Source organism: Lampris incognitus, chromosome 19 (assembly GCF_029633865.1).
Source record: "Lampris incognitus isolate fLamInc1 chromosome 19, fLamInc1.hap2, whole genome shotgun sequence".
NCBI classification, from domain to species: domain Eukaryota; kingdom Metazoa; phylum Chordata; class Actinopteri; order Lampriformes; family Lampridae; genus Lampris; species Lampris incognitus.
In genome coordinates, this window is record NC_079229.1 from 840,001 (window position 1) to 854,027 (window position 14,027).

The window sequence follows — 14,027 nt, forward strand, 5'->3', positions numbered from 1 at the left end:
AACACACATATCCAACTTATATAAAAACAATAAAATAAAAAAAATGTCACTGTCCAAGAGAGCAAACGCCAGGATGACTGTCAGAACTGCCAGTCTACATGGACTAGCAGTTAGCTTAGCCTGCGTCACTTCCGCATCCTGTCAGACCGTCCATGGAGTTTCCTCCTCGGGCGCAGCCCCGTGGTCCCTGGGCCCACCGGACGCAACAGACCAGGTTCCCCCAGTCGATCCAACGCCAGCTCTCCCAGCCAGACACCTTTGACACACCTCCCTGCACTCCACACGACGACACCAAAAACAGCACAGTCAACACTAGGTGAGGCCGCCGCCAGACCGCCCTCAGTGTTATCGGAACTGCCAGTCTGCATGGGCTAGCAGTTAGCTTAGCCTGCCCCGCTTCCATGTCCTGTCAGACCACCCTCGGTGTTTCCTCTTCGGGCGCAGCTCCAGGCAGGGCCCTGGTCCCTGGAACCACAGGATGCAGCAGACCCAGCTCTCCCAGCTGATCCAGCACCAGCTCTCCCAGCCATCAAACGAAGACAAATTTAGACGCAGACATGGACAAAGACACTGCATGGACGTTGCTGGGTGAGGCTGCCGCACACTTAAGTTCGCACCGCCATCTTCCCGCACCATACTGGGCGAGGCCGCTGCAAATGTGAATGTGCGCTGCCATGTCCCCACACTGGAAGGGGAAAACCATTTTATGATATTATTGGCTGAAATGCTGCTTGTCCACCTGCTCAGACTCGGTGATGCAATCACAGACATGTGGCTGCTTTACAGGAAGTCACGGTGATCAGGTTCTGATGCCAAAGCAGCAGAAACTGATAACAGGTCCATGACGTGGCTGGGGAAACGAGCTAACAAGGTGGAAAAGTCAATTTTCATTTCGTGTTGTGTAACTGCAGACCAGTTCAGCCTGGTATGGTTTTCTTAGAGGGGGCCGGTGAGTGATGTGGGAGCTCTGCCTAGCCCCCTTACTGAGACCTAAACTGTGCCTGCCCCATTTCAAAAGCCCGTCTCCCTGTGGCCGACTACTGGGTGCCTCGGCGTCCTTGGGGGAATTGTCGTTATAAATTTCAATAGACAAGCGAGTGTGGGGCTCCTCGGAGGCGCGGGGTCGCTGCAGAGCGGCAGCATCTGGTACCAGGAGCAAATTGATTCTGTGACAGCATGTGTGTGTGGATGTCAGCATGCCGAGGCAATTTATAGAGCGCCAAAGAAAAACAGCGACAGACCATCTGACAAACGAGATCAAGTGCTTACAAGGCTCAAATATTTATATGCAAGCATCCATGCTTTCACACACACACACACACACACACACACACACACACACACACAGCTATACAGTAGCCTACTTATGGACACCAGACACGCGGTGCTGAATAGCAGTGTGCAGCTGACAGCGTGTAAACGGTGTCTGAGAGGCGTGCATGTGACCGAGGAAAGGCGAGGCCAACCTCCTCATCCCACCTGGCATCGACCCTGTGGCTGCAGCCCCACATCATGCAGCATCATGTGCATGTGTTAGAGCCCAGCCAACAAGAAGAAAGGCGAGGCCAACCTCCTCATCCCACCAGACATCGACCCTGTGGCTGCAGCCCCACATCATGCAGCATCATGTGCATGTGTTAGAGCCCGGCCAACAGGAAGAAAGGCGAGGCCAACCTCCTCATCCCACCTGGCATCGACCCTGTGGCTGCAGCCCCACATCATGCAGCATCATGTGCATGTGTTAGAGCCCAGCCAACAAGAAGAAAGGCGAGGCCAACCTCCTCATCCCACCAGACATCGACCCTGTGGCTGCAGCCCCACATCATGCAGCATCATGTACACGTGTTAGAGCCCGGCCAACAGGAAGAAAGGCGAGGCCAACCTCCTCATCCCACCAGACATCGACCCTGTGGCTGCAGCCCTACATCATGCAGCATCATGTGCATGTGTTAGAGCCCGGCCAACAGGAAGAAAGGCGAGGCCAACCTCCTCATCCCACCAGACATCGACCCTGTGGCTGCAGCCCTACATCATGCAGCATCATGTGCATGTGTTAGAGCCCAGCCAACAAGAAGAAAGGCGAGGCCAACCTCCTCATCCCACCTGGCATCGACCCTGTGGCTGCAGCCCCACATCATGCAGCATCATGTACACGTGTTAGAGCCCGGCCAACAGGAAGAAAGGCGAGGCCAACCTCCTCATCCCACCTGGCATCGACCCTGTGGCTGCAGCCCCACATCATGCAGCATCATGTACACGTGTTAGAGCGCAGCATCATGTGCATGTGTTAGAGCCTGGCCAGATCTCTCTCTCTCTATTAATTGACATCAATGCGAGGCTGCCTCTGGAATAGCACAGGAGGGAGTATGTGCAACTGATGCCGAGGTCATGGCCACAGCGGGTTTGTTGGGATGTGACGCTGCAGTATATACCATGGTTGGCCAGTCAATGCAGTGGCTAACATATCCTGCCAGCTTTAGTCTCCAGAGCTTGACAGATCACGCGTTCTATCTGGAGACTGTCAGAGGACTTCAGTGTTGTAACCGGTGTTTAGATATGTGTGTTTTGTTAGCTCATGAGGCACTGAAGTCTGCACTACATTAGTTTGCAAAGCAGCCTTATGTTTGGATGCGTTGTGCTGGCTCAGGGAGCGATAGAAGAGACACGTGGATGACGTTGGAACACTTGGTTCGGAAGCAGGGGCCACCCGCCGGTGGGTCCTCGTTGAAGCCGGTGCAATCAGGTTCGTTTCAGACTGTTTGAACGCTTGTTAGCATTTGGTGGAATTCAGAGTTCAGAGAACTTAGCACTGCGGTTATGCCAAGCAGCCTAGATTGGTTCAGACTACTGAGAGCTGGTAGTTATTTTGAGTTCAATGTTCTTCATGCTCAGAAGTTGGTTTCTTCCTCAGCGTACAACTAACGGTCACAGCTCAGAAGTTGGTTTCTTCCTCAGCGTACAACTAACGGTCACAGCTCAGAAGTTGGTTTCTTCCTCAGCGTACAACTAACGGTCACAGAATTCCAAGTTGCAAGAGGTTTCAGGTTGAATATTTTCCTCACCACCAATTGAATATTGTTGAATATTTTTCTCAATTGGTGGTCTGGTGGTGAGAAAAATATTCAACAGAAACACAGTCAAAATGAGCTACAGCTGCACGCCAAATGTTCAGCTGGTTACACCACCCCAATATATAATCCACATAAGTTACCTTGTTAGATTTCTAATGTAGGCCACTTCAACAGCGCCCTGGCCCCTAAATGCTTTTCAAAACAAGCCCCAGTCCCATTGGTTGTAATGTTTTCTACCCCTCCATTGGCTGCTGTGCATCATAAGTACCTACCCCATTGGCTGTTATAGTTTGAATGTTTCTCCATCTGATTGGTCGCTGTCCAACCGACATTAGGGGCGTGATGCTGGGCAACGTAACTGTGTTATTCTTTGTGAATAAAACATCAGCAGCTGATGAGTGCCAGACGCACCAAACAGGCCTGTCCTGCTATGCATTACCATCTTTTTTCCTGTATCTGTGTTGATATTCCACTCCTCATTAGTCGAGCACTCAACACCACTGATGGTTTCAGAAAAAAAACGCTCTCTCTCTCCCTCTATATATATATACACACACACACACACACACACACACACACACACACACACACACACACACAGCGTAATGTTGGACATATAAGCCAATGGACACTGGACTGCCCCGTCACACATAGTAGTTTTATTTTTGTTCATCGGCTGATAAATGTTCATTTGCAACAATACCTCTAATATTTTAGTTGAATTATGGTTACAATGAGTAAAGCCAACACAGGCACGTTGGGCAGCTTCAGGGTCCTTTGGGGAAGGCGCAGGAGGGCATAGGGAGGGCATAGGATGTAAGTCATATGGTATAACACAGGTTGTTGATTACTCTACCACAACTAAGCTCTACATAGTAGCGACACACCTTCACTTGTGCATACACATGCTTGCCACCAGTGTCCTGTTGGTCCAGTTACTTATTTGTTTTTTTATTTGTTTGTTTGTTTTTTCCTGTTTTGTGTCAGGGAAGTGCCAGTAGCTGCTGTGTACCTGAGTCAAACAGGCCCACTTGGCCAATACAGCTGATTCTGATTTCAGGGGGGGACAAGAGGATGCCATCCCCTTTGTTACACAAATTGACAAAAACCAACCCATTTCTAAACCTTCCACCCCCTTCTTCCACCCTCTTCTTCCACCCCCCGCTGGGTTATGGTGCAACGTGAGAGCTTAACTGATGAGTGCTACTGAAGAGCTCTACTATCACTACGTACATTCTATCTCTATCAGAGATTTGCACACCAGGGACAAGCTTTTTGTTCTGAACTCTCACAGTGTTTTTTAATGGGGCATCCGGGTGGCATGGCGGTCTATTCCGTTGCCTACCAACACAGGGATCGCCGATTCGAAGCCCCGTGTTAACTCCGGCTTGGTCGGGCATCCCTCCAGAAAGAATTGGCCGTGTCTGCGGGTGGGAAGCCAGAATAGGGTAGGTGTCCTGGTCGCTGCACTAGCGCCTCCTCTGGTCGGCCAGGGTGCCTGTTCAGGGGGGAGGGGAACTGGAGGGAACAGCGTGATCCTCCCACACACTACGTCCCCCTGGTGAAACTCCTCACTGTCAGGTGAAAAGCAGCGGCTGGTGACTCCTCATGTATCGGAGGAGACATGTGGTAGTCTGCAGCCCTCCCCGCATCGGCAGAGGGGGTGGAGCAGAGACCGGGTCAGCTCGGAAGGGTGGGTTGACTGGCCAGGTACAATTGAGGAGAACAGGGGGGGGGGGGGGGGGGGGACAAAAAAAAGCATGGTTACAGAGCCCCTGGACGCACAATGGCTCACAAAGCACAAGTAAAACAAGTTGGGTGGCGGCAACAACACACACTTGTGTCTTCAGTCAAGAGGCACGAGGAGTGCGTTTCTGAAAATGTTAGATGAACAGGTGGAGACTAGGGAGGATGAGAGCTGGTCGGAGACGGACCGAAGGAAGGGCTAAAATGTGAACATTGTGTTCAAGACGGAACTAGAGGCAGGATGGGCTGGGGTGGAAGGGGCATAGTTAGTTAGGCAGCGAGACAAAGATCCCCCAGGGCATGAGACGGGTATGGGAAATAAAAACCTGGTCCACTAACAGCCTGCTTTTCCAGGGGAGGAGATTTAGAGGGGATCAGGGGGGCGTTGTTGAAAATAATGAGTGACATGGAAAATATTATATATTATAATGTCAATGATTAATGTTAATAATATTATATAATAATATTAATGATTATTGTTAATATTATATAATATTATTAACGCTTAATTATTCTTGTTAATACTATTATATTATAACATTAATTATAAATGATTCTTGTTAATCTACTACTACTACTACTACTACTACTACTACTACTACTTTCGGCTGCTCCCGTTAGGGGGCGCCACAAAGGATCATCCGTTTCCACCTCTTCCTGTCCTCTGCATCTTCCTCTGTCACACCAGCCACCTGCATGTCCTCCCTCACCACATCCATAAACCTCCTCTTTGGCCTTCCTCTTCTCCTCTTCCCTGGCAGCTCCATATTCAGCATCCTTCTCCCAATATACCCAGCATCTCTCCTCCACACATGTCCAAGCCATCTCAGTCTTATCTCTCTTGCTTTGTCTCCAAACCGTCCAACCTGAGCTGCTCCTCTAATATACTCGTTCCTAATCCTGTCCTTCTTCATCACTCCCAGTGAAGATCTTATCATCTTCATCTCTGCCACCTCCACACTTTTCATCAGTGCCACTGTCTCCAGACCATATAACATAGCTGGTCTCACTACCAGCTTATAACCTTCCCTTTAACTCTTGCTGGTACCCTTCTGTCACAAATCACTCCTGACACTCTTCTCCACCCACTCCACCCTGCCTGCACTCTCTTCTTCACCTCTCTCCTGCAATCCCCGTTACTTTGGACAGTTGACCCCAAGTATTTAAACTCAAATGCCTTCGTCACCTCCACTCCTTGCATCCTGACCATTCCACTGTCCTCTCTCTCATTCACGCATAGTTATTCCATCTTGCTCCTACTGACTTTCATTCCTCTTCTCTCCAGTGCATACCTCCACTTCTCCAGGCTCTCCTCCACCTGCACCCTACTCTCGCTACAGATCACAATTTCATCCGCAAACATCATCGTCCATGGAGACTCCTGCCTGATCTCGTCCGTCAACCTGTCCATCACCATTGCAAACAAGAGAGGGCTCAGAGCCGATCCTTGATGTAATCCCACCTCCACCTTGAACCCATCTGTCATTCCAACCGCACACCTCACCATTGTCATTCTTGTTAATGATATATAATAATATCAAAATATTATATATAATATCAATGATTCATGTTAATATTATATTATACTATTAATGATTAACGTTGATAATATTATATATTACAATGTCAATTGTTATTAATATTATTGATTAGCGTTAATAATATTATATAATAATATTAATGATTAATGTTAATAATATTATATATTATAATAGTAATGATTATGTTAATAATATTAATCGTGTTCTGAGAGCAGAACAATATGAACGTATACTGAAAGCTCTGAATGGCAACAATAGCAGTGGTTAGCGTGGTCGCGTCACAGCAAGAAGGTCCTGGATTCAAGCCCCAGGGTAGTCCAAACTTGGGGGTCATCCCCCGGTCGTCATTCTGTGTGGTGTTTGCATGTTCTCCCCGTGGCTGTGTGGGTTTTCTCCGGGGGCACCGGTTTCCTCCCACAGTCCAAACACATGCAGGTGAATCGGACTGAAAAGATTCGATTCCTGCTTGGCGTCATGTTGCTCTACCGGCGGCATAGACTGATGACGCGCGCTGATGCGGCACGCACGTTGATGCGGCACGCACACTTGAGGATGTTTTTATGGACTTGCGTGGCAGCCCGCGGTTGGGCGAAGGAGAAGGAGAGGGGGAAGGCATGTCCAGAGGCAGCTAGAGAGGAGGAAGGGTAGGAGTGTGGAGGTGAGAGTCAGAACTTTGAATGTTGGCACTATGACTGGTAAAGGGAGAGAGCTGGCTGACATGATGGAGAGAAGAAAGGTAGGCATACTGTGTGTGCAAGAGACCAGGTGGAAGGGGAGTAAGGCCAGGAGTATCGGAGGTGGGTTCAAACTCTTCTACCATGGTGCGAATGGGAGGAGTAATGGGGTAGGGCTAATTCTGAAGGAAGAGTATGTCAAGAGTGTGCTGGAGGTGAAGAGAGTGTCAGAGAGTGATGAGTATGAAGTTGTAAGTCAAAGGTGTGTTGATGAATGTTATCAGCACATATGCCCCGCAAGTTGGGTGTGAGATGGACGAGAAAGAAGAATTCTGGAGTGAGTTGGATGATGTGGTGGAGAGGGTACCCAAGGAGGAGAGAGTGGTGATTGGAGTGGACTTCAATGGACATGTTGGTGAAGGGAACAGAGGGGATGAGGAGGTGATGGGAACGTATGGAGTCAAGGAGAGAAATGTGGAAGGACAGATGGTGGTCGATTTTGTGAAAAGGATGGAAATGGCTGTGGTGAATACATAGTTCAAGAAAAGGGAGTAACACAGGGTGGCGTACAAGAGTGGAGGAAAGTGCACACAGGTGGACTATATCTTATGTAGGAGGTGTGATCTAAAAGGGATTGGAGACTGCAAGGTGGTGACAGGGGAGAACGTAGCTAGGCAGCATCGGATGGTGGTCTGTAGGATGACTTTGGAGACCAAGAAGAGGAAGGGAGTGAAGACACAGCCGACGATCAAATGGTGGAAGTTGAAGAAGGAAGACTGTTGTGTGGAGTTCAGGCAGGAGGTAAGACAGGCACTGGGTGGTAGTGAAGAGCTGCCGGATGGCTGGACAACCACTGCAGAAATAGTGAGGGAGACAGCTAGGAAGGTACTTGGTGTGTCATCAGGACAGAGGAAGGAAGACAAGGAGACTTGGTGGTGGAATGAGGAAGTACAGCAAAGTATACAGAGGAAGAGGTTGGCAAAGAAGAAGTGGGACAGTCAGAGAGATGAAGAAATTAGACAGGAGTACAAGGAGACACAGCATAAAGCGAAGAGAGAGGTGGCAAAGGCAAAGGAAAAAGCCTATGGTGAGCTGTATCATAGGTTAGATACTAAAGAAGGAGAAAAGTACTTGTACCGATTGGCTAGACAGAGAGACCGAGCTGGGAAGGATGTGCAGCAAGTTAGGGTGATGAAGGATAGAGATGGAAATGTGCTGACAAGTGAGGAGAGTGTGCTGAGAAGGAGGAAGGAGTACTTTGAGGGGCTGATGAATGAAGAAAATGAGAGAGAGAGAAGGTTGGATGATGTAGGGATAGTGAATCAGGAAGTTCAGTGGATTAGCAAGGAGGGAGTGAGGGCAGCTATGAAGAGGATGAAGAATGGAAAGGCAGTTGGTCCTGATGACATACCTGTGGAGGCATGGAGGTGTTTAGGAGAGATTATGGACTTGCATCGCAGCCTGCGGTTCAGTAGTGTTACTGTCCAGTCTACATACATCACACCTGCTGTCGTACCAAGTTTTTATGGACTTGTGTCCTAGCCTGCGGTTCAGTAGTGTTATCGTACAGTCTACATACATCACATGATATTGTACCAAGTTTGTTAGATCCCTACCGCTCAGTGTGGCTCGCAGTAAACTTATAGGACTGCTGAAATCATACAGTCTGTATAGGCTTAACAGATCTGCAACCACACCACACCCCCAAACCAACCAACCAACCAACCATCCAACCACATACACACACACACACACACACACACACACACACACGTGACGAGGCCTACCCGAGGTTAAGGTGTTTGAGCTTCTGCAGGCTGCTGATCTGCGTGGGCAGCTCCTCAATCTGGTTGTTGAACATGTTTAGGACCTCCAGATTCTTCAGCTCCGAGACGTTGGGGGGCACCGCTGCAGGACAGAGACGGACGCAGTCAGAAAGACGACAACTGACACATCAGTTTACATTCATAGGTGCTGCAAGTGTGTACACACGCACCTCTATACACCCATCACAGGCACGTTTACGTGTGTTCACTGGGTTCATGGTCCTTTATCACCGACCACAAACACTGACAGAATCACCCACAACACGTGGTCACGTAGAACACTGACAGAATCACCCACAACACACGGTCACGTAGCTCCGTGGTAGAACGACTGGGAAGTCACTCCTACCTAAAACAACTCTATATTGTGTCGAGATAAAGACCCAGCTGAGATATTAATGCATTACACATGTTAGTGTGTCTGTTATGAAACTAACTGACACCAACATTAACATGTTAACAACTGTGACCAGTATGTTTAAACAGTTTAAACTTCAGAGAGACATGGTGGAACTTGAACAGCAAAACAGAAACAGTGAAAATATTACCTTAAACACAAATGGACAACACACACTGCTAATCTAACCAACGCAACAAGGCTATATAACGGGACATGTACGAAAAAACAAAACAACTGACAATAAATAAATATTGAAACAGTCCCAAACAACGACCATACCTTAAAAACTACTATAACGACTGTGGGCGGTCAAAATGACCGCCGCAGTTTTTAAACTGTATACTGTGTCAAGATAAAGACCCAGCTGAGATATTAATGCATTACACATGTTAGTGTGTCTGCTATGAAGCTAACTGACACCAACATTAACATTTTAACAACTTTAATACTATTTTCAAACAATTTTAAATGGCCGCTGTCCAACGCCTGTAAATACTGCAACCCCTCGGGCGTGGTTTTTTTTCGTACCCGTGTTCCGCAAGCACGCGCCTCCGTCACGCTCTCGTCATAGCAACGCCGCACTGCGTTATTATTTTTCCCACCTGGATTCCGGGAAGACCCGCCCCTACTCTATCTCTGATTGGCTAACCCTATCCCTATCCCCACCCTAACCCTAACCTTAACCAACCTAACCAACGGAGGCAACGAGTACTAGCCAATCAGAGGCAGAGTTCCCAGAATGCGGGTGCGGAAAAAAAACAAGCACGCCTCGGTGGTAGTCATGGTGTGTCTGTAACGGCATCTGTAACCAGACATGTTGGACATACTCGCAAATCAAGTTTAGACTATTTCTCTGCGCTGGAGGGCGCTAGTGTGTTCCTATTTGTCTGCGCTGGAGGGCGCTAGTGGGTTCCTATTTGTCTGCGCTGGAGGGCGCTAGTGTGTTCCTATTTGTCTGCGCTGGAGGGCGCTAGTGTGTTCCTATTTGTCTGCGCTGGAGGGCGCTAGTGTGTTCCTATTTGTCTGCGCTGGAGGGCGCTAGTGTGTTCCTATTTGTCTGCGCTGGAGGGCGCAAGTGGGTTTCTATTTGTCTGCGCTGGAGGGCGCTAGTGTGTTCCTATTTGTCTGCGCTGGAGGGCGCTAGTGTGTTTCTATTTGTCTGCGCTGGAGGGCGCTAGTGGGTTTCTATTTGTCTGCGCTGGAGGGCGCTAGTGTGTTCCTATTTGTCTGCGCTGGAGGGCGCAAGTGGGTTTCTATTTGTCTGCGCTGGAGGGCGCTAGTGGGTTTCTATTTGTCTGCGCTGGAGGGCGCTAGTGGGTTTCTAGGACACAGCAATTAACTTCAGGAAGGAAATGACGCGGCCAACACACGTCATGAATACTGACATGACGCACACCATCACGCACACATTACCAGACGGTCATGTGGACCGCTCATGGTCGTGTTGGGCAGCTCTGATCACTTTTTTGTGCGATTGATGGGAAACTAATTTTAATGCAAATATATGTGCAACTGTAGGAACACCGCGGGAGCGGCAGGTCTGCATCTTTTTTCTTTTTTTCCACAAAGTTATGAAACGTTGAAAATCCGTCTCGGTGGTTCCAGACTGCTTTTCCTAAACCGTCCAACAGCCCCTCACCAACCAGCTGTTCAAGAGCTGCTCATCACGGGCCACGGGCCCCCAACAACCAGCTCACCGTGGGCATCTTCATCACCTGCCGTCTCTGGCCGGTACTCTTTTATCCATCCATCCACCCATCCATTGTTCCATCCCTCCCCGCCGGGCCCACCCTTCCTCCATCGTCTCTGGCCGGTACTCTTTTATCCATCCATCCATCCATCCATTGTTCCATCCCTCCCCGCCGGGCCCACCCTTCCTCCATCGTCTCTGGCCGGTACTCTTTTATCCATCCATCCACCCATCCATTGTTCCATCCCTCCCCGCCGGGCCCACCCTTCCTCCATCGTCTCTGGCCGGTACTCTTTTATCCATCCATCCACCCATCCATTGTTCCGTCCCTCCCCGCCGGGCCCACCCTTCCTCCATCCTCCATCGTCTCTGGCCGGTACTCTTTTATCCATCCATCCACCCATCCATTGTTCCATCCCTCCCCGCCGGGCCCACCCTTCCTCCATCGTCTCTGGCCGGTACTCTTTTATCCATCCATCCATCCATCCATTGTTCCATCCCTCCCCGCCGGGCCCACCCTTCCTCCATCGTCTCTGGCCGGTACTCTTTTATCCATCCATCCACCCATCCATTGTTCCATCCCTCCCCGCCGGGCCCACCCTTCCTCCATCGTCTCTGGCCGGTACTCTTTTATCCATCCATCCACCCATCCATTGTTCCGTCCCTCCCCGCCGGGCCCACCCTTCCTCCATCCTCCATCGTCTCTGGCCGGTACTCTTTTATCCATCCATCCATCCATCCATTGTTCCATCCCTCCCCGTCGGGCCCACCCTTCCTCCATCCTCCATCGTCTCTGGCCGGTACTCTTTTATCCATCCATCCATCCATCCATTGTTCCGTCCCTCCCCGTCGGGCCCACCCTTCCTCCATCCTCCATCGTCTCTGGCCGGTACTCTTTTATCCATCCATCCATCCATCCATTGTTCCATCCCTCCCCGCCGGGCCCACCCTTCCTCCATCGTCTCTGGCCGGTACTCTTTTATCCATCCATCCATCCATCCATTGTTCCATCCCTCCCCGCCGGGCCCACCCTTCCTCCATCGTCTCTGGCCGGTACTCTTTTATCCATCCATCCATCCATCCATTGTTCCGTCCCTCCCCGCCGGGCCCACCCTTCCTCCATCCTCCATCGTCTCTGGCCGGTACTCTTTTATCCATCCATCCATCCATTGTTCCGTCCCTCTCTGCTGCGCCCATCCTTCCTCCATCGTCTCTGGCCGGTACTCTTTTATCCATCCATCCATCCATTGTTCCATCCCTCCCCGCCGGGCCCACCCTTCCTCCATCCTCCATCGTCTCTGGCCGGTACTCTTTTATCCATCCATCCATCCATCCATTGTTCCGTCCCTCTCTGCTGCGCCCATCCTTCCTCCATCGTCTCTGGCCGGTACTCTTTTATCCATCCATCCATTGTTCCATCCCTCCCCGCCGGGCCCACCCTTCCTCCATCCTCCATCGTCTCTGGCCGGTACTCTTTTATCCATCCATCCATCCATCCATCCATCCATTGTTCCGTCCCTCTCTGCTGCGCCCATCCTTTCTCCACCGTCTCTGGCCGGTACAGGCGGACAGAGATCGATGGGGCGATAACGAAGAGGAGGATGTTTCTATCGGATTATGAGGCTGATCAATGCCAGGGGAGGGACGCATGTGAGGGAGGGAGGTGGGAGGAGGGCTGTGTACACAAACAGGTCCTGATGTGAATGCTCCCAGGGGGATGAGCAGCTGGCGGTGAAGGCCCTGGCATACTGATACCATATCACAGGGACCTTTCACTGGAGGTAAGAGTGTGTGGGTGTGTGGGTGTGTGGGTGTCTGTGTGTGCCTGTGTGTGCCTGTGAGTGTGCGTGCGAGCATATAGTTGTGAGTGACTTTGTGACATGAAAACTTTGTTCCCCCCAGAGTGGCTAAGTTTCCCAGAAATCAATAGGGCTCACAGCCGTGTCCGGTCTGCATGTACGGATGTCAGTACAAATGAAAAGGACAGCATAGACAAACTAAATGGACTGCACAAAAGAAAGACTTCTCTCTCACCAAAGAACAGAATGGCCAGTTCACAGAAGACTGTACTGAGAAATACTTGCAGGACTGCAAATTGTCCCACAGCAGAAAAATAAAATAAAAAGTATTCTGTGATGAAAAGAAGTGAATTAATAAGGAACTGAATCTTTTTAAAATCTGTGCTTAGTGTCGCAGCATATTAAGCTCTATAGCATGGTGTCTATAGCATGGGGTACCAGGGGAGTTGCTACGAGCCATCCGGTCCTTGTATACCCAAAGTCAGAGCTGTGTCCGCATTCTCAGCACAAAGTCAAACACATTTTCGGTGGGTGTCGGACTCCGCCAAGGTTGTCCCTTGTCTCTGATTCTGTTTGTGATATTCATGGACAGGATCTCAAGGCGCAGCAAAGTTGAGTAGTGTGTCCATTTTGGGAACCTCAGAATTGCATCTCTGCTCTTCGCAAATGATGTGGTTTTGTTGGCTTCATCAGAAAGTGACCTCCAGCGCGCACTGGGGCGGTCTGCAGCTGAGTGTAAAATGGCCGGGATGAGAGTCAGCACCTCCAAGTCTGAGGTCATGGTTCTCTACCGGAAAATGATGGATCGCTCCCTCCGGGTTGGGGATGAGTTGTTGCCTCAAGTGAAGGAGTTCAAGTCTCTCGGGGTCTTGTTCACGAGTGAGGGTAGGGTGGAGTGGGAGATTGACAGGTGGATTGGTGCAGCATCAGCAGTAATGCGGACGTTGTACCGGACCGTTGTGGTGAAGAAGGAGCTGAGCCGGGAGTCAAAGCTCTCAACTTACCAGTCAATCTTCGTTCCAACCCTCAGCTATGGTCATGAGCTTTGCGTAGTGACCAAAAGGGTGAGATCGCAGATACAAGCAGCTGAAAGGAGTTTCCTCCGTAGGGTGTCTGGGCTCAGCCTTAGAGATAGGGTGAGGAGCTCGGACATCCGGAGGGAGCTCGGAGTAGAGCCGCTGCTCCTTCGCGTCAAAAGGAGCCAGTTGAGGTTGTTCAAGCATCTGATTAGGATGCCTCCTGGGCGCCTTCCTTTGGAGGTTTACCGGGCACGGCCAACT

The 14,027-nt window shown here is 50.1% G+C and overlaps 1 protein-coding gene across 2 annotated transcripts in view; it reads right to left on the bottom strand.

The window, feature by feature from the left end:
* Positions 1 to 14,027, bottom strand: part of rsu1 (Ras suppressor protein 1) — a 138,564-nt gene that overhangs the window by 117,569 nt on the left and 6,968 nt on the right. For both annotated transcript variants that reach the window (XM_056299462.1, XM_056299463.1), the window contains exon 4: positions 8,820 to 8,940. In XM_056299462.1, coding sequence (XP_056155437.1) covers positions 8,820 to 8,940 — 121 coding nt within the window. The remainder of the gene's footprint in view (positions 1 to 8,819; positions 8,941 to 14,027) is intronic.